The 20794-nt window shown below is 44.1% G+C and overlaps 1 protein-coding gene across 1 annotated transcript; it reads left to right on the top strand.

The window, feature by feature from the left end:
• The first annotated feature begins 6947 nt into the window (after positions 1-6947).
• LOC138427305 (pregnancy-associated glycoprotein 1-like) lies at positions 6948-14809 on the top strand. The gene is made up of 8 exons (XM_069566649.1): positions 6948-7094; positions 8062-8179; positions 8275-8393; positions 9609-9802; positions 10719-10835; positions 12510-12651; positions 12739-12837; positions 14514-14809. The coding sequence occupies exons 1-8, from the start codon at positions 6969-6971 to the stop codon at positions 14661-14663; spliced, it is 1065 nt and encodes a 354-aa protein (XP_069422750.1). The 5' UTR covers positions 6948-6968; the 3' UTR covers positions 14664-14809.
• The last annotated feature ends 5985 nt before the right edge of the window (positions 14810-20794 follow it).

The following is a 20794-nucleotide window of genomic DNA, read 5'->3' as shown; positions in this document are numbered from 1 at the left end:
TCAGGCCAGTGATCTCACTCCCAAGTAAAAATGATTACTGAAGATTGGGTTCTTAAAGGTACAAAATTGTTAACAAATACCAGAAAGCAAAGATTAAAAATCTAGAGTAGATTTGGAGTCTCAAAAATACAATATTAAAGGAAAAAAACAAAGTCACAAAAATGATTATATATATATATATATATATATATATATATATGAATTTTGCTTTAAGAAGTAAGGTCTCTTTTTCAAACTAATAGTAGGTTATAAAAAAGAAAATTAAAGGAGTAGTAGAGGTCTTAAAAATAAAAAAAATTAAATTTAAAGAATGAAAATAGTAAAAATATATCTAGAACTTTCTGTGGTGTTGTTGTGGACAGCGTGGGGTCAGTTCACTTTCAGATAGTTCCTTCATCCAGCTTATACTTCTAAAGAGCTATAGGCCCCTTCCTATGTAGTCCATGCTAACTGTGGGGTTTTAATCTACTGCACCTGTCACTTTCAGGGCAGTTCCCTCTGTTTTACCTTCTTCTGTTTGCTGGTCTCCTCAGTGTATAATTTCTGCCCTGACCCAATGGGGTGGTGGTAGACAATTTTTTAGGCTCACTTGTTCAGTCGTGCTGTGGAGAGGGAGGGACGTTGCCAGTAGATAACACTGGCTGTGTCATGGCGGTAATTCAGCCATACTGCATTTGCCCCCGCTCACGGTGTGTATGCTTTCCCTGTCTACACTGCTCAGGCTCTAGGTTGCTCTGCCGGGAATTGTCTGAGGCGGGTCCTGGGTTGCATGCACTTCCCAGTCTAAGCTGCTCAGGCTCAGGTACTTGGGTACTCCTCAAAGGTGCAGACTCGGTTTGACCTGCGTTTTGTGCCGTTCCCAGATCTGAGCCGTTCAGGAGACCAGGTGTTTGGTGAGCACAGTCGCTGAGACTTATTGCCTCTCCCTTCCCTGCTGCTCGGTTTTCTGGGTGTACAACCGACACACCTTCTCAGGCAGATGTTGACCACCCAGAATCCGAAGAAATCTTGGTTAGCAATGAAACCTGCTTGCAGTTTGGTAGATGATGCCTCTCTGGGGCTGCGATTGCCCCCTTCCAGCTCTGGCTGCCCTCACTCCTCTCTCTCTGGCAGGGGAAGGGCCGGTCCACAGCTGGTTAGCTCTGCTCAGTCCTTTTTTCAGTGAGCTGGCCTGGCAGTGTCTTATCTTAGGGCTTTTCACTTCGATAGCTATCTCAGGGTCTGGTTTGCTATCTGAAGTTAGTTCCCTCAGATTGCCTTCGGGGCATTCAGGCCCAGTCCTTACTCTAAGCAATATAGCCCGCACCTCCCTGCCCAGCCTCCTCTTGCTAGTGGCGGATGCAGGAGTCTGTGCTGCTTCTCTGCTGGGAGTTACAGTTGGGCATGTAATCTGTGGGTTTAAATTATTTATTTGTTTTTCCTCTCACTTATGTTGTCCTCTGAGGTTCTAAGGCTCGCCATAGACTCGGCAGTGAGAGTGTTTCCTGGTGTTTGGAAACTTCTCTCTTTTTAAAGACTCCCTTCCTGGGACGGATCTCTGTCCCTACCTCTTTTGCCTCTCTTTTTTTTTTTTTTGTTACAGCATCCAAAGGTAAAGTGGCCACATCCACAATCCAATTTAAAATTTCCATGTAAATTGTGAAAGTATTTGTTCTAGTTTCATCTCAATATTGTAAGGTAATTAAAGGAGAAAAATCCAGATGTATAAAGACGCAAGAAAATATCCATAATGAGGGAAAAATCAATTAGCAAAAACACAAGTAAAATACATATGACATAATTAGCAGGGAAGGACACTAAAATGCTTACTACATCAATAATCCTTATATTCATGAAGCTGAAGAATATTGAGTATGTTAAACAGAGACAAGTGAAATAGAAATGCAAAGACTGTGGGAAAATAATTAATTGTGCATCAGAGAGCTTTGAAGTAACTTTAAGAGTGCTAAAATATATGTAAATAGAATCTCACAGCAAGTGAATGACAAGAGAATAGAGCAAAGAACTTCATAATTACTGGCTGAAAAATTTCCAGGAATGATGAAAGCTTTAAACCCATCAACAAAGAAGCTCCATGAATTCAATGACAAGAAATACGACAACTATACAAAGGCACCTCGTAACTGATGGTTTAAGACAATCAACCAAAGAAATGTAACCAGAAGGTAAAGCAGACACAGTAGAACAAAAAATGGGGATGACAGCAGGTTAGGCAAATGAAACAATGTTAGCCAGAGGACACTGGCACCACATCTTAAATGCTGAGATGACTCAGAATTCTATACCCAAGGAAAATACATATCAAAAAAAAGATAAAATAATTTCTCAGACATACAAAAACTACAAGACTGCATCACCACCAACAGACTAATGTAATAAATGTTTTTTTAAAGGTTTCAAGTCAGAAGGAATTTAAAACCAAGTGAAAATCTGGATCTACAGGGGGAATGAACAGTACCCAAAATGATAAACATGTAATACGTATTAAAAGGTAAATATAGCGACTTCTTTGGTGGCCCAGTGGTTAAGGATCTACTTTGCAATGCAAAGCATTTGCAAACGGCAAAGTTTTGTTCCTGTGAACTAAGTTGCAGAGAACTAAGATCCCACATGCCACTGAGCAACTAAGCCTGCATGTCGCAAATAGAGTTTACACTTAGATGTCCATGTTGGTCAGTTTGATTTTTCAGCCAAGCTTCAAAGAAGAGATTACAGTTCAATTCTCTGTATTCTGAAAAACTTCAAAGGCCACTCAACAAGGACACTGATGAAGGTAAAGATTTTATCGAGACTTTTGTGTTTTTTTCAGATCTTTTAGTGGCCTAAAGGGGAAAACTAGAGTAGGTCAGAGCATATATAACCAGGGGCTCCTGATCACCACTACATGCTAAGAACCCAAACTTCCCTGAGTACTTGGAGCCAGGAAAGAAGCATGAAGTGGCTTGTGCTCCTCGGGCTGGTGGCCTTCTCAGAGTGCATAGTCAAGTAAGTATGGGGACTGTAAGCCACATCATGTTTCTTTCTCGGATTTTTCTGTTTATCTGATTATTCTTCCAACCATCAGGTTTGGAAGGGAATGGAATCTTTCCCTAAGAGTCTTAAAGTTCATCTCTTACTTATTGATAAGTAACTTGCCAAAGCAAAAACAATACTCAGCTGTGGATGTGACTGGTGATAGAAGCAAGGTCTGATGCTGTAAAGAGCAATATTGCATAGGAACCTGGAATGTCAGGTCCATTAATCAAGGCAAATTGGAAGTGGTCAAACAAGAGATGGCAAGAGTGAACATTGACATTCTAGAAATCAGTGAACTAAAATGGACTGGAATGGGTGAATTTAACTCAGACGACCATTATATCTATTACTGTGGGCAGGAATCCCTCAGAAGAAATGGAGTAGCCATCATGGTCAATAAAAGAGTCCGAAATGCAGTACTTGGATGCAATCTCAAATCGACAGAATGATCTCTGTTCATTTCCAAGGCAAACCATTCAATATCACAGTAATCCAAGTCTATACCCCAACCAGTAACACTGAAGAAGCTGAAGTTGAATGGTTCTATGAAGACCTACAAGACCTTTTAGAACTAACACCCCCAAAAGATGGCCTTTTCATTACAGAGGACTGGAATGCAGAAGTAGGAAGTCAAGAAACAGCTGGAGTAACAGGCAAATTTGGCCTTAGAATGTGGAATGAAGCAGGGCAAAGACAACAGAGTTTGGCCAAGAAAATGCACAGGGTAGTAGCAAACACCCTCTTCTAACAACACAAGAGAAGACTCTATACATGGACATCACCAGATGGTCAATACTGAGATCAGATTGATCATATTCTTTGCAGCCAAAAATGGAGAAGCTCTATACAGTCAACAAAAACAAGACCAGGAGCTGACTGTGGCTCAGATCATGAACTCCTCATTACCAAATTCAGACTGAAATTGAAGAAAGTAGGGAAAACCACTAGACCATTCAGGTATAACCTAAATCAAATCTCTTATGATTATACAGCAGAAGAGATAAATAGATTTAAGGGACTAGATATGATAGATAGAGTGCCTCATGAACTATGGAATGAGGTTTGTGACATTGTACAGGAGACAGGGATCAAGACAATCCCCATGGAAAAGAAATGCAAAAAAGCAAACTGGCTTTCTGGGGAGGTAAATAGCTGTGAAATGAAGAGTAGTGAAAAGCAAAGGAGAAAAGGAAAGATATAAGCATCTGAATGCAGAGTTCCAAAGAATAGCAAGAAGAGATAAGAAAGCCTTCTTCAGCGATCAATGCAAAGAAATAGAGGAAAAGAACAGAATGGGAAAGACTAGAGATATCTTCAAGAAAATTAGAGATACCAAGGGAACATTTCATGCAAAGATGGGCTCGATAAAGGACAGAAATGGTATGGACCTAACAGAAGCCAAAGATATTAAGAAGAGGTGGCAAGAATACATGGAAGAACTGTACAGAAAAGATCATCATGACCTGGATAATCACGATGGTGTGATCACTCATCTAGAGCCAGACATCCTGGAATGTGAAGTCAAGTGGGCCTTAGAAAGCATCACTATAAACAAAACTAGTGGAGGTGATGGAATTCCAGTTGAGCTGTTTCAAATCCTGAAAGATGATGCTGTGAAAGTGCTGCACTCAATATGCCAGCAAATTTGGGAAACTCAGCGGTGGTCACAGGACTGGAAAAGGTCAGTTTTCATTCCAATTCCAAAGAAAGGCAATGCCAAAGAATGCTCACACTACCGCACAATTTCACTCATCTCACATGCTAGTAAAGTAATGCTTAAAATTCTCCAAGCCAGGCTTCAGCAATACGTGAACCGCGAACTCCCTGATGTTCAAGCTGGTTTTAGAAAAGGCAGAGGAACCAGAGATCAAATTGCCAACATCCTCTGGATCATGGAAAAAAGCAAGAGAGTTCTAGAAAAACACCTATTTCTGCTTTATTGACTATGCCAAAGTCTTTGACTGTGTGGATCACAATAAACTGTGGAAAATTCTGAAAGAGATGGGAACACCAGACCACCTGACCTGCTTCTTGAGAAATCTGTATGCAGCTCAGGAAGCAACAGTTAGACCTGGCATGGAACAACAGACTGGTTCCAAATAGGAAAGGAGTACGTCAAGGCTGTATACTGTCATCCTGTTTATTTAACTTCTATGCAGAGTACATCATGAGAAACGCTGGACTGGAAGAAACACAAGCTGGAATCAAGATTGCTGGGAGAAATATCAGTCACCTCAGATATGCAGATGACACCACTCTTATGGCAGAAAGTGAAGAGGAACTAAAGAGCCTCTTGATGAAAGTGAAAGAGGAGAGTGAAAAAGTTGGCTTAAAGCTCAGCATTCAGAAAACAAAGATCATGGCATCCGGTCCCATCACTTCATGGGAAATAGATGAGAAAACAGTGGAAACAGTGTCAGACTTTATTTTTTGGGGCTCCAAAATCACTGCAGATGGTGATTGCAGCCATGAAATTAAAAGACACTTACTCCTTGGAAGAAAGTTATGACCAACCTAGATAGCATATTCAAAAGCAGAGACATTAGTTTTCCGACTAAGGTCCATCTAGTCAAGGCTATGGTTTTTCCTGTGGTCATGTATGGATGTGAGAGTGGACTGTTAAGGCTGAGCGCTGAAGAATTGATGCGTTTGAACTGTGGTGTTGGAGAAGACTCTTGAGAGTCCCTTGGACTGCAAGGAGATCCAACCAGTCCATTCTGAAGGAGATCAGCCCTGGGATTTCTTTGGAAGGAATGATGCTAAAGCTGAAACTCCAGTACTTTGGCCACCTCATGTGAAGAGTTGACTCATTGGAAAAGACTTTGATGCTGGGAGAGATTGGGGGTAGGAGGAGAAGGGGACGACAGAGGATGAGATGGCTGGATGGTGTGACTGACTCGATGGATGTGAGTCTGAGTGTAGTCTAGGAGTCTGTGATGGACAGAGAGGCCTGGCGTGCTGTGATTCATGGGGCCACAAAGAGTCGGACACGACTGAGTGACTGAACTGAACTGAACTTGCTATAAGAACTGTGGATCCCAAGGTCTTGGTGTAGATTTGGGTTGAACAAATCTTTGGGTCCAGTCATGTCATGACCTATTGAAAATGCAACTCCTTGCAACTGTTCAGTGCACAGTCTATGCAGATGTTGTGGTCCTGTGGAATAGCACTTGTTTACATTTTTTTTCAACATGTCCTCTTTTTTTCCTGTCTATTTCAGTGAGTACCTCTGTATTGCTGTCATTTATCTCTCCATCTCTTTGGAAGTCACTGGGAGTGTATTTCTCTTCATGTTGTTTTCTTTTAATCTTTCATTTGACTCTTACTTCCTTCTCAAGCCTCTGAATTTCCCTTACTTGTTCCTTACATCTTGCATTCTTTTTTCAACTCTCTCTTCTCTTTCAACTTGGAGAAAGATATACTGTTTTGCACTGTTTTGTACCTGACAAGCAGTGTGTCCACAGCCAATTTAGAAACTTCTTCCATTTCAAATTGCTCCCTTGTAAAAGAGGATAAGAGTCCCCCTTCTACCTCCTTCCTTGAGGTTCTATGAGAAGGAATGAGTGGAATGGCAATAGCAATGCTAATGGATGTCATTGTGAGGCTTCCTATTTATCAGGTACCTTATATCCATCACTTCACTTATCACCAAGATGTTCTATTTGGAGGGTTTGTATTTGCACATTCCACCATTTTACCAAAGGGAAGACTGAGACACACATGGTCATATGTCTTACCCAAAATTGCAGAACAGAACCTGTATTCAATCTATGTCTTTGCCATGGTATATGCATAAACTTCTGATGATAAGGTGCCTCATAAAAGTGATTAGAAAATACACATGGACATTACAATGACAGTTATACCTTAACACTGACAGCTAATTGTAGCATTTTCTTTGTTTTCTTTGTCGGATGCTCGGTGAAAGAATACCTCTAAGGAGAGTGAAGACCATGAGAAATACCATCAGTGGGAAAAACATACTGAACAGTTTCCTGAAGGAGCATACTTACAAACTGTCCCAGATTTCTTTTCGTGGCTCAAATCTAACTACTCACCCGCTGAGAAACACCAAGGATGTGAGTATTTTGGGAGGATCGTGCTCACAGCGCCCCCTGGTGGCCTAGCCTGACACTGGGGCTCATCTGGAGGTGCTAGGTGGGATGATGGGGTTGTGTTCCTGCAGAAGGCAGAAACAGTGGGAAACAGGGACCCCACCCAGAGGAGAAGGCACTCTCATCCTCAACTGTTGTTCTTTGTGACTGGGCCCGGCAATAACCAGGTGACAGGTAAACATCCATTTGTGTGTGAAAGATGTGTCATTAGTTTGAGTGCGATAGTTCCTTCTGAACTAAGTAGCCACTCAGTTACAGATGAAGAGTGAACCATCACTTATCAAAAGGCAGAACCAACTGCAAAGCAATTGTGTATCCCCAGGTAGGGGAATTCAGTTGCCAGAGATGCAAGAACGACAGCAGTAAAAAGTTACTGAACCTGTATTCTGAGTATGGCCATAAGAATCACTGTGGTTCCTGTTTTTAAATTAGAAAAAGGGCTTATTTTGTCTTCAAGATGTCTTGAAGAATGCCAATGCCAGCCTGAGAGATAGGCAAAGAGTAAATACACGTCAAATGAAAGGGTCAACTGTGTGCTGTTGATTAGATGTGGTCTGAGTTCGGAGGGAGTGGCTGAGGTTGATCAGGAAGGACCTCCTGGAGAAGCGATGCTAAAGTTGGCTTTGAAGAGACTACAGAGCTTCTCAGAATTCCATGGGTGTCCAGCAGTCCTGGAGGCCCAGTGTGTATGCCTCTGGGCTTCCCATGCAGGAGGTACCACTTCAGCGCCTGGTCGTAGAGTCAATATCCTGCATACAATGTAGCACAGGAAAAATATATCAAATGCAGATACATCTGTGACCAAAGCCTGTGAGCTGCATGGTGGTTAGAAAGTGATCTCAAGAGATATGTGATACCCAGAGGGAGGCCTCAGTGTGGGAATAGAGGGTAGTCAGTTCTGCACTAACCCACTCCCTCCTTCTCCCTGTAGATGCAATACATGGGTAACATCACCATTGGAACACCCCCTCAGGAATTCCAGGTTGTCTTTGACACAGGCTCATCTGAATTGTGGGTGGCGTCCGACTTTTGCACTAGTCAAGTCTGTGGTGAGTACAGACCCGATACCCGGACCATCCTTCACTTGCCCTGTCACCCTGTTTTCATCCTTGGCACCTAATGACACTCATCTCTTGTGTTGCAGCTACAAATGTTAAATTCAGACATCGTCAGTCTTCCACCTTCCGGCCTACCAATAAGACCTTCAGGATCAGCTATGGTTCCGGGAGAGTTAAAGCAGTTGTTGTTCATGACACAGTTCGGGTAACAGTGTAACAAATGCTGAGTCAGGACTGGCTATGGAGTGACCACTGTTTGCAAAACAGATGCAGGTCCATCTGGCAGGACCCTTCCTAGCCTAACTCTCACAGATATTGGCCATCTTATCCACAGGATCATGTCTCTGGGGAGGCAGTGCCCATGGTGACACATGAGCAAACAAATTAGCTAACCCAGAGAGTGGCTTGAGGTGTGGACTTGCAGCTCCTCTGCCCATGAGCTGTTCAAGGTTCATTTTGCTGGGAGCGAGAAGAAGGGATAAAAGCAGCCACTTATATATTCACAGACTGTTCCAGGCACTTTCAGGTGGTAACTGGTTAAATCCTGCAACATAGCAGGATTACTGCTATATCCCACAAAGCAGTTACTCTGACTAGCTCATGAGACATATGAGGAAACTGAGGTGCAGACAGCAAGGGCCTTGCTGAGGGCACACATGTGGTAAAAGGTGGAGTTAGGCTGTCTTTTCAGGACTGAAGTTGCTGTAGGGTGTTTGGGGAAAGGATAAAACTGATCTGGGGTTCCTGGGGGGCAGTCTAGGGCTTCAGGTATCCAGAGTGGGAAACTGGGGGCCTGAGAAGTCAAGGGGCATGATTAATGAGTTCTCACTCTAGAGGACCCTTGAAAGTCTAATAAACGATGGCCTGTCTCCCCCCAAATACTTGAGTAGTTCCCCCCTCTCTCTTTCTCTCTCATACACACTCACAGAAATATACAAATATCCCCAAAAAGTGAATTACCCAGGTAATAACTTCATAGATTCTTGCAAGCAAGATTGTGTTTTTGGTTTTGTCTTCCTGAACAGATGCAGAATCCACAGTACATTACAGAGAATGCAGTCCATTCCTGTCATTAGGTCACAGTGATGTCAAAGAGAAGGCTCTCTTGCTCTCGATTGTTTTGTCCATAAGGTGGCACCAATGGGTACTGGCCTGACTCTTGGTTGCCCCACCTGCACAGAAGCCACGAGGCCAATTTGACTCATTCAGGTGGTGTTTTTCAGAGTGGAAGATGTTTTAAAATTCACAGCCTCTCAAATGTAGCCCAAATTCCCGTCCCAGCTAGGTCTAACCCTCTGTGGGCCATGAAAGACATAGCTCAGCCTCAATTCTTTTCTGAGGAAATAATGGCAATGCACCCCAGCCCAGTCCTGGCCCCACTTCACGTATCTGTAAGTGGGAACACTATTCTCTCCGACAGATTGGGGACCTTGTAAGTACTGATCAGCCATTTGGTATAACTGTGAAGGAAAAGTGGTTGGAGGGCCGAAGTTATGATGGTATCTTGGGCTTGAACTACCCCAACCTCTCCATCTCTGGAGCCATCCCCATCTTTGACAAACTGAAGAATGAAGGTGCCATATCTGAGCCTGTTTTTGCCTTCTACTTGAGCAAGTAAGTCTGAGATGGACGATCCCTTTCTCCAAATTAGCTGTAAGATGCTTTCAGTTGCATGAAAATTATAGAACACTTGATAGAGAAGTATCCTGAGAGACAATCTAGCCCAGGATAATTATGGCCCCAGGGCCCAACTGGCTTCACCCCTGGCTTTTATAAATAAAATGTTATTGGAACACAACCCTACCCCTGGGCTCAAGACCAGTAACATTGTCTAGGGGGGTGAGTGAGGAAGAAGGCTAATGGAATGCAACAGGAAACAAGTTGAAGGAAAGGCATTAGGATTTGTTTATGAATTTGATAAGGAAGGAAGGAGAATGATGGTGGATATCTCTCCTTCCTCATTAGCATTTCACTGAGAGCCCAGGACCAGGTATCCAATTTGTGGAGCGAGTGAGAAATGAAAGTGTGGAACACAAAAGTGTGGGTCCCTTTTTCAAGAAATATTAAGCATTTCAAGACAGGGAGAACAGAGGTTGGGTCCCTTCTGAGTGTGGGGCCCTGTGGACAGTAGAGGTCACAGGCCAGTGGAGCCAACTCTGGGTGACCTGAACCCACACGCTTAGAACTCCCAGGCCTTGATTTTCCTGAAAAAAATGACAAGGTGGACAAGTGGAAAGCCAAATGCTTCAGCACCCTGTCCTCTGAGGGTGTCTGAGGTCGCTGGAGGTCCAGGGTGTCTACAGAAGACATAGTGGGTGGAGCCCAGCCAAGTGATTCAGCTTCTAACCTCCTCCGTGCCACTCATTAGCTAGTAACAGACCTCAGTCTGGATTTCAATCTCTCCTAGACTCGATTTCTGCATCTGTACATGGGGACCTTATTAGGGCCTTGATGGGTGAACCAGCACAGCTCCCAGACAGTGCTATTGTTACTGTCCTCCAAGGATCGCCCCCATCACTTCTCTCTACAGAGATGAACGGGAGGGCAGTGTGGTGATGTTTGGTGGGGTGGACCACCGCTACTACAAGGGAGAGCTCAACTGGGTACCATTGATCGAAGCTGCCGACTGGGTTGTACACATGGACCGGTAAGCCTCTCCCTCTGAGGGTCAGCCCAAGTGATGCTCCAGCTACTGTACATGGACACAGGCAGACACATACAAATGCATTCTCAGACACACAGTCACAGAGACATATACACCACCCACAACAACACAGACAGACAGACAGACACATGGAAACACACGAGCAGACACATATAAACCTATACAGAGACACATATAAACATGCATTGCTAGTCAGAGACACACAAGCACACACAGAGACACATAGAAACACACATACAGACAAACACACAAGCACATAGATACACAAACAACCCACGGGTTCATAATCCCCAGGCCTTCTGAGCAAGGCTCTGACCAGGGTCCTAAAAGGGTCCAGAGAGGTCTGTGCAGCTGGGAGAGAGCTGCACCCACTGCCCTTTGAGGTGGAGAGCATGGTTAGAGGACTCTATAGTGTGGTGAACAGAGGATCAGGGAGAATTTCTCCAGCCTGAACAGAGTTATAATAAGATGACTAACAGTCCAGGGGTACCTAGGACATAGGAAGTTCTCAGTACAGATAAATATCAGTTTAAAAACAGAGAAAGCCCTAAGAAAATGGGGAAAACTGGTCTTAGGGAGCAGCTACCTAGCAGTGGAAAGAGGTTGGTTGCAGTCTTAAGACATGAAAACAACTAATAAAAAGACACCCCACATTCTTGGGCACACAGTGGGACAGGGGCTTTAAGACAGAATAAGGAAGGTGGGATCCAGGAGTGACCTGAGGACAAGAGGCATAATTAATAAGATTCTGTGTGATACCCTCAGACAAAAGCTGACCCGTCCTTTGAAGTTTCTGTGGACTAGTCAGGTAGTTCCTGGCCAGGGTCTCAGGGTCTGAGCTGGTTGTAGGAGCAGTGCTGGGAGACACCCTCTCCCAGAGGAGCCCCTCTCTCCCCCTACTATGAGAATCTGCTTCCCTAGCGAATCTCCATCTTCACTCTGTGTGCGACCTGTTATTTGTTTCCCATCAGATACAGCTCGCTGGAGGTTTCTTATTATTTTCTCAGTCTTCATTCATTCACTGAACAGACAAGCATTGGGCATCCACTGTATGCCAGGCACTTTAGTGAGGCAAGGAGAATAAAACTCGCCCTCACATCTAAGAAGGCAGATGTACATGAAGTGACTCGCCCACATAGTGAATTGTGACTTTGGTACATGCTAGACATGAGGAGGAGAAGGCAATGGCAACCCACTTCAGTACTCTTGCTGGAAAATCCCAGGGTCGGCGGAGCCTGGTGGGCTGCCCTCTATGAGGTCGCACAGAGTCGGACACGACTGAAGTGAGTTAGCAACAGCAGCAGCAGCAGACATGAGGAAGGGTCTACAGAGAGTGACCAAGACAGGAGATTGATAACCACCGGGGGAAAGACTTCCCAAAAACAATACAATTAAGCTGGAGTCTGGAAAATGTGAAGAAATTTGCTATTCAAAGTGGAGTGGAGTCTTCTAAGAAGGAAGACCAGCTTGTGTCAAGGTACAAAAGATCCTGGTGTATTCAAGCACTGCATTCAAGGATGTCAGGAAAGGTGCTGTGTCGAGAGCAAAGGAAAAGAGGGCAAGAGATGAAGGCTGTTTAGGAGACAGTCGGGAAGGGGACAACTCTGGGGAGACTCAGAGTGACCTTGATGCCCGCTTTCTTCCTTTGTCTCTCAGCATCACCATGAGAAGAAATGTTGTTGCTTGTTCTGCTGGCTGTGAGGCCGTTGTTGACACTGGGACATCAGCAATCGAAGGCCCAGAAAGACTGGTAAAAAACATACAGAAGCTCATCGGCGCCAGGCAACGGCGTTCCCAGGTGAAGGGTCATGTCCCAGGCTCACTTGCAGTCTCCACACACAACAAGGATCTCCAGGGCCAACCTCTCTCTCTCTCTCTCTAACAGTACTACGTTTCATGTTCTGTGATCAATACCCTGCCTTCTATTATCTTCACCATCAACGGCATCAACTACCCAGTGCCAGGTCGAGCTTACATCCTCAAGGTGAGGGGACAATACAGAGGGGTGGTTCTCAAACTGAAGCTTGCAGGAACCCTTGGGCTCCTGCTGGGAGGAGGGCGCCCTCTGGAGGCCATGCCACACCATTGCAGATGCTGCTGAGCCTTGTGGCTGGGCCAATGCCTCCCACGAAACCAATCGCTTGACACTAAAGGGCCATGTGGGACACTGATCTTCCTGAAATAAATGTGGAGATACCACACCATATGGCATGGTGGGAGTCAGGGAGAGGGGAACACTAAGGTCCACACTCCTCTAAGAGCTTCAATTCAATCTGAACCCTTAGGTGCATGAACATGGAAGTCAGCTCTAGCAGTCCCTTAAATAGGCCATGTTACAAGGAGAATGGCTGGGGACAGTCAGTGTGATGACAGTCAGTGTGATGTCCCAGCATAAGGTTTTTCTGCTTTGGATGATAAATTACATGCTCAGCCTAGTTCTCAGCTGCATCTTCCCATTGCTCTGGCCAGGTGCCTCCTTTCTGAGTTGGGGTACCTGACCTCTCTGTGGGGAGGTTGGATGCTAATGTGAATAAAGGGTGCACGGTGACTGCTAAGCCCTGGCACAGGGTGGAGGCTTCATGTCAGCTCCCTGAGAGAGTTCAGAGCAGGCTGATGGGCTCAAAGAAGGCTTTCAGGAAGAGAGGGAATTTCAGGAATTCTAAAACCACAAACTCATTGAGCCATCTGGAGGGTTGCTTGGTTCTAGGCAAAACTGCACTGGATTCCATGCAAATGGCATCCCAAGGTGCTCTGCACTGGGGCACTGGGGACTTACTCAGGGTGATGAGGGCTCGGGACTGACTAGTGGGGATGGGGAACAAGAGTACGTTACCCACCCAAGCCTGGAGTGGCCAAAGAGGTTGCATCTGGGCTGAAGGAGACTTCTCAGAGTTCCTGAGTTAAGTCTTCAAGAACGTGTTTGGGCACTGCTCTATTTAAAATGGATAACCAACAATGAGGTGCTGTGTAGCACAGAGAACTCCGCTCAATTATATGACAGCATGGATGGGAGGGGTGTCTTTGGGACCAGGATACCTGAATACATACGGTTGAGTCTGTTTACTGTCCATCTGAAACTCAGAATATTGTTAACTAGCTTTACTCCAATACAAAATAAAGTTTTTAAATAAAGTACAGATGTGGGGACACAGGAGGAGAACCAGCATTCTCTGCCAAGAAAACAAGGAGCAGGAGTCAGAAGGAAAGAAACAGGGAGTGAGAAGAACTATGGACACTCTTGTTCTTTTCTAAATAATTATATTGAAGTGTGGCTGATCTTCAGTATTGCATTAAGTTCTGCTGTGCAGCAATGTGACTCAGTTATATACATAAAAATATATATTTTTTCTTATTCTTTTTCATGTGGTTTATCACTGAATATTGAATATAGTTCCTTGTGCTCTACAGTAGGACTTTGTTGTTTTCCATTTCTCTGTTTCCCCAACTCCCAGTCCTCCACTCACCACATCCTTCCTCATGACACCCTCATGTCTTGGCCCTCTGGTTTTGGATGAACTCTCACATCCCATGCTGCTGAGAAAACCCCTTGATACTTACCAAAAGAGGGAAATAAAACAAATAATTGTACTGGATCTGGATATTGTGGGGAGTCACCGGTAAGGGCTCATGCTGACTGGTGTGTGTCTCTGACTCCCCCAGGATTTGAGAGGCCGCTGCTTTACCGCCTTTCTAGAGAACAAAGTGAGTTCATCTACAGAGACCTGGATCCTGGGTGACGTCTTCCTGAGGCTGTATTTCTCAGTCTTTGATCGAGGAAATGACAGGATTGGCCTGGCACGGGCAGTGTAAATGCTTGGAGTGGTTCAGGAATCAGTAAGGCCGCTCCAAGCAAACACTCACTCACACTAGGGCACTCTTGCCTATGATGCTGGCAAACTGTATTTGGTGGTCTGTACACCCTATTCTCAGTAAAGAATAAAGCGTTTCACTCTTAATGGTGCTGAAAAAAATGGTTGCCTCTGTTTGTGTCTGGGATGTATACAGAGATCAGAAATGATCTAGAACCAAGCCTGAATCAAAATTGAGAGGAGCCCTACTCCAACTGGCTTCAAGGAAAACAGAGACTCATTGAAATGATTCTGGGAATCCAGGACACAAGAATCAGAGCAAATACAAAGATCTCAGTGAGTGGACCCAACAATCAGAAGTCATCAATTCTCTCTCATCCTCGCTCTTTCCGTTTGTTCTTCTTTGATGGTCTTAGCCTGGCAACTTTCTTCCTTAAGGCTTCTACACCTTGTGAGGGAGTCCAAGCTACCTGCCCTAGGGTTTTAAATCCTGAAGGCATCACCTAGTAAGGAAAGAAGATTGCAGACATCAGAATCAAGGGTATTCACTGAATGACCCACGTCAGATCACATGTACAGCCTTAGATCAACCATCCTGGCAGGGACATGGGGTCTTATGACTGGCTTTACATGGTCTTTGTCCCTGACCCAGCAGCACACATGACTGTCATTTCCTCCAGAACTACATGACTGAAGCTGGGGAGAGGCAGCCCCAAAGATAGCAACTTGGGAATGGTCTAGGCCATGGAAGAGTTTGTGATGACACACAAACTCCACCACCTCCTCATTCAGAGGAATTATAAAGGATAATGAAATAGACTGTCTTTGTCCTATCTCATATGATCTTATCACTGGGCATGTCCTCCAGGGGATTTTGGGTGAGGTACTTCATGCAGAGCTGGTTCCCTCTTGTTCCTACACCCCAGTCACCAGCTCTTTGCCACACATGCCTGCTCTGTCCTTTTCAGTCCTACTTGGTAAGTGGTGGCCCCAGTGGATCCCTGAGCCATCCCCCTGCTCCAGGGCCTAGTATGCCTCTTCCTTGGCCTCCAATGCTGCTGATGAGAATGCAATCCATGTATTGGAGGATCCAGTGTACACAGAGCCTTCAGGCTTTCTGAGCTTCTCCACGGGTGGGGCTACAAACTATTTGCTTGGAGCTGCCATGGTTAGGCACTTTTGCAGTGGAAGCATCCATTCTTTCCACCTGGAGACCTTCAGTAGATGACTCAGCTGAGTCAGCAGGGGTCACAGGTTTATTTCCTTTCAGATTGAATGGTTTGACCTCTTTGTTGTATAAGGGACTCTCAAGAATCTTCTCAAGCACCACAGTTCAAAAGCTCAGTTCTTTGGCATTCACCATTTCTTATGGTCCAGATCGCACATCTGTATATGATTACTGGAAATATCATAGCTTTGACACTACAGACCTCCGTAGCAAAGTGAGTCTCTGCTTTTTAATACACTTTCCAGGTTTCTTATAGCCTTTCTTTCTTCCAAGGAGCAAGTGTCTTTTAATTTTGTGGCTGCAGTCAAGGTCCATAGTGGTTTTGGAGCCCAAGAAAATAAAATCTGCCACTGTTTACACTTTTCCCTCATTTATTTGTGATGATGTGGTGGGACAGGATGCCATGAATGTTGAGTATATTTTTGTGAATAGTTTTTTGAATGTTGAGTTTTAAGCCAGTTTTTGCATCTCCTCTCCTCATCAAGAGGCTCTTTAGTTTTTCTTTGCTTTCTGCCATTAGGGCAGTGTCATCTTCATATCTGTGGATGTTGATATTTCTCCCAGCAATCTTTATTCCAGCTTGGGAACTATGCAGTCCACCATATCAAATGATGTATCCTATATAGAAGTTAAATAACCAGAGTGAGAATGTACACCTTGTCATGCTCCTTTCCCAGTTTTAAATCTTTCAGTTCTGTGTCTGATTCTAACTGCCACTTTTTGACCTACATACAGACTTTTCAGGAGACAGGTAAGGTGAACTTGTACTCCCATTTCCTTAAGAATTTCCCACAGTTTGTTGTGGTCCAAACCGTGAAAGGCTTTAGCATAGTCAGTGAAGCAGATAGTAATGTTTTCTAGGATTCCCTTGCTTTCTCTATGATCCAATGGATGTTGGCAATTTGATCTCTGGTTCCTCAAACCAGATTGCACATCTGGAAGTTCTCAGTAGTGTTGAAGCTTAGCTTGAAGGATTTTGGCATTACCTTGCTAGCAAGTGAGATGAGCACAATTGCATGATAGGTTGAACACTCTTTGGAATTGCCTTTCTTTTGGATTGGAATGAAAACTGAATGAAAACTTTTCCAGCACTGTGGTCACTGCTGAGTTTTCCAAATTTGCTGACATGTTGAATGAAGCACTTTTATAGTCTCATTCTTTAGGATTTTTTAAGTAGCTCAGCTGGAATTCCATCACCTCTCCTGTCATTGTTTCTAGTGATGCTTCCTAAGGTCCACTTGACTTCATACTCCAGTATATCTGGCTTTACATGAGTGACCGAAGCATCATCACTATCCCGGTCTTTATGATGGTTTTTGTACAATTCTTCTGTGCATTCTTGCCACCTCTTCTTAATCTCATCTGCTTCTGTTAGGTCTTTGAGTTTTCTGCCCTTTATTGTGCCCATCCTTGCATGAAGTGTTCCTCCAGTAGCACCAATTTTCCTGAAGCAATCTATACTCTTCACAGTTTTATTATATTCCTCTAATCCTTGCAGGGTTCACTTATGAAGACTTTCTTATATCCCCTTGCTATTCTCTGGAAGTCTGCATTCAATGAGTATATCTTTCCCTTTCTCCTTTGCCTTTCCCTTCTTTTATTTTCTCAGCTCTTTTTAAGGCCTCCTCAGTCAACCCCTTTTCCTTCTCACCTTTGTTTTTCTTGGGGATGGTTTTGGTGACCACCTCCTGTACATTGTTACAAACCTCCATCCATAGTTCTTCAGGCTTCCAGACCTAATCCCTTGAATCCATTTTTCATCTCTTCTATAAATTCATAAGGGATTTGATTTAGGTCATAGCTTAATGGTCTAGCGGTTTTCCTTACTTACTTCAATTTAAGCCTGAATCCTGCTTGCTTCTGCCTAAGCAATGTTGCCACTTCACCACCCACCACTCCCAGTGGATGTGGAGCAAAACCACACAATTTGAGGACTGTTACTCTGGGTTTCCATGGGTGGCTTCCCTGGTGGCTCAGAGGTTAAAGCGTCTGCCTGCAGTGCAGAAGACCTGGGTTTGATCCCTGTGTCAGGAAGATCCCCTGGAGAAGCAAATGGCAACCTACTCCAGTATTCTTGCCTGGAGAATCCCATGGACGGAGGAGCCTGGTGGGCTACAGTCCACAGGATCGCAAAGAGTCAGACACGACTGAGTGACTTCACTTTCACTTTCACCCTGCGTTTGTGCTTTGCTTTTCACGTGCTTACCTGTGTGACCTTGATTAAGTCCCTTAACCTCGGTTTTCTCATCTGGACAAGGGACACCATGATGATAATTCCACCTCTAGATGCATGTGTGCCTGCCAAGAACAAGTGGCCCTGAGAGGGCTTTCTGGGTTTCTGAGTCTGGAACAAATATGAATTACTCTGCCACCTGGTGAGAAGGAAACCTTCTGTTTAGAGGTTATGGCTGCCATCCCCAAGGCTAAATATTGATTCAAGCCAAATGACATCTATCTTTGAACCCTGACCCTGAACTCTGACTGAGCCGATGCTTCTGTTTTCTCAGCCCCAACAAGAGCTAATGATTACAGACTCAGATTGCTCCCTTCCCAGCCTCACCAGTCAGCCTTTCCTTGTCAACTGCTTCTAGCCTGAAATCACACTGCAAGGAGAGTTGTAAGGCTTTTCGTCTCTTTTCGGTTTCCCACATCTCCAGTGTAGCAAGAAGTAGCTGTTATGGCTACTTGTCATAGCAACAGCTATGGCAACCTGTGCAGTCCAATCTCAGCCTGTTAAATGAAACTGTCCCCATTTGGCCCCTCATGTTTAAATTACCTACAGTTGCCTTAGAATCCTTCCTATGCTTGCTGTTTAATGGCCAAATATGTGTGGACTTGATCTAGTTTTCTTTCCCAAGCCTGATTCCAACCATGCAATGAAGTAACCAGACATTTAGGAATTGGCAAAAACTACCCACAGGAATTGACAAAAGCAAACCACCCATCATGCATTTCTTGCTTGCCCCAAAACAACTTTGAAGTGATCTGCTGAAACAATGTAATACATTGGCATGTACACTCCAGAAGGGGCACTTTTTATGGATTCGTTTTCCACCCAGTGCAGAATGTCTACCACAAGCTTTGCCCTCCAGCAGCTGGTCACCTGGTTTTTGCAGACTCAGCCCATTCAAGATCCCTTTGACTTCCCTCAGTAAAATTTAGAGAAGAAACTCAGTCAAAGCCCTCTCTCCTGCATAAAAGCGTTTTTTATTTTTTAAGAAAACAATGTTTGGTAACTCATTCAAAATGTTGTGCTCCTTGCCTTGGATTCAAGGACCTGAACCAGAGGATGGGAAGTCTCCCCTTCCAACTAAATCTTTCTCCACTCCAATCAGGACCAGATCCTTCACTGGACCCTGTGTCCTCATTGGTATTGTTCAGTTGCTAAGTCATGTCTGACTCTTTGTGATTACATGTTTGGCAACACAACAGGCTTCCCTATCTTTCACTATTTCATGTAGTTTCCTCAAATGCATGTCCTTTGAGTAGGTGATGCCATCTCACAATCTCATCCTTTTATTCCCTCTCCTGCCCATAATCTTTTCCAGTATCAGGGTCTCTTCCAATGAGCTGGGTCTTCATATCATTGGCCTAAGTGTCAGAGCTTCATCTTCATTATCAGTCATCAGTCCTTCCATTGAATATTGCTCTACCACTTAAAAACAAAACTCATGTTTCCAATCACCTAACAATACTAAGCATTGATAAAGTTTAGTAGAACAGGGATCTTGTCCTTTGGGAAATCCCAGCACTGCCACCCAGTCTTTCTCTTACCATTCTCTCTATCTGGCATAGAATTGCTTCCCTGCAGCCTCTCCACTTGAAATGGCCTGCTGACCCAAAATTGTCAGCTATCCAGGAATTGTTCCTTCCTCCTGCCTTAAAGACTTCTGCCTGCTCCCTGATTGTCCTCTGTACATCAGTTCAGTTCAGTCTCTCAGTCATGTCCAACTCTTTGCTATATCATGGGATGCAGCATGCCAGGCTTCCCTGTCCATCACCAACTCCCAGAGCTTGCTCAAACTCATGTTCATCCAGTTGATGATTCCACCCAACAATTTCATCTTCTGTCTTCCCCTTTGCCTCCTGCCTTTAATCTTTCTCAGCATTGGGGTCTCTTAAATAAGTCAGTTCTACCTATCAATTGGCCAAAGTAATGGAGGTTAAGTCCTGCCAATGAATATTCAGGACTGATTTCTTTTAGGATGGACTCCTTGGATCTCCTTGCAGTCCAAGGGACTCTTAAGAGTCTTGTCCAACACCACAGTTCAAAAGCATAAATTCTTTGGTGCTCAACTTTCTTTATGGTCCATCTCTCACATCCACTCATGACTTCTGGAAAAACCATAGCTTTGACTATACAGACCTTTGCTAAAGTAATGTCTCTGCTTTTTAGTAGGTTTTTCATATACAGACCTTTGCTAAAGTAATGTCTCTGCTTTTTAGTAGGTTTTTCATAGCTTTTCTTCCAAGTACCAAGTGTCTTTTTTTTTCCCCCCACAGCTGCAGTCACTATCTGCAGTGATTTTGGAGCCCAGGGAAATAAAGTCTGTCACTGCTTTCACTGTTTATCCATGTAGTTACCATGAAATAATGGAACTGGATGCAGTTTTTGATTTGTATGTACCCCATCAAGACCATCCCTAAGAGAATGAAATGCAAAAAGGCAGAATGGTTGTCTGAGGATGGCTTAGAAATAACTTAGAAAAGAAGAGTAGCAAAAGGCAAAAGAGAAAAGAAACACATACCAATCTGAATGCAGAGTTCCAAAGACAGCAAGAAGAGATTTAAAAAAAGCCTTCCTTAGTGATCAGTGCAAAGATATAGAGGAAAACAATAGAATGGGAAAGACCAGAGATCTGCTCAAGAAAATAAGAGGTAGGGAAGGATCATTTCATGTAACG

This window comes from Ovis canadensis, chromosome 21 (genome assembly GCF_042477335.2).
Source record: "Ovis canadensis isolate MfBH-ARS-UI-01 breed Bighorn chromosome 21, ARS-UI_OviCan_v2, whole genome shotgun sequence".
In the NCBI taxonomy this organism is placed as follows: Eukaryota; Metazoa; Chordata; class Mammalia; order Artiodactyla; family Bovidae; genus Ovis; species Ovis canadensis.
This window is presented reverse-complemented; position numbering and strand designations above follow the sequence as displayed.

Bases quoted from the DNA above. Each gene is read 5' to 3' on its own strand.
- LOC138427305 (XM_069566649.1), top strand. From the start codon at position 6,969: ATGAGAAATACCATCAGTGGGAAAAACATACTGAACAGTTTCCTGAAG. The intron at 12,652-12,738 runs GTGAAGGGTCAT...TCTCTCTAACAG, and splicing joins CCAGGCAACGGCGTTCCCAG to TACTACGTTTCATGTTCTGT. The intron at 12,838-14,513 runs GTGAGGGGACAA...TGACTCCCCCAG, and splicing joins GTCGAGCTTACATCCTCAAG to GATTTGAGAGGCCGCTGCTT.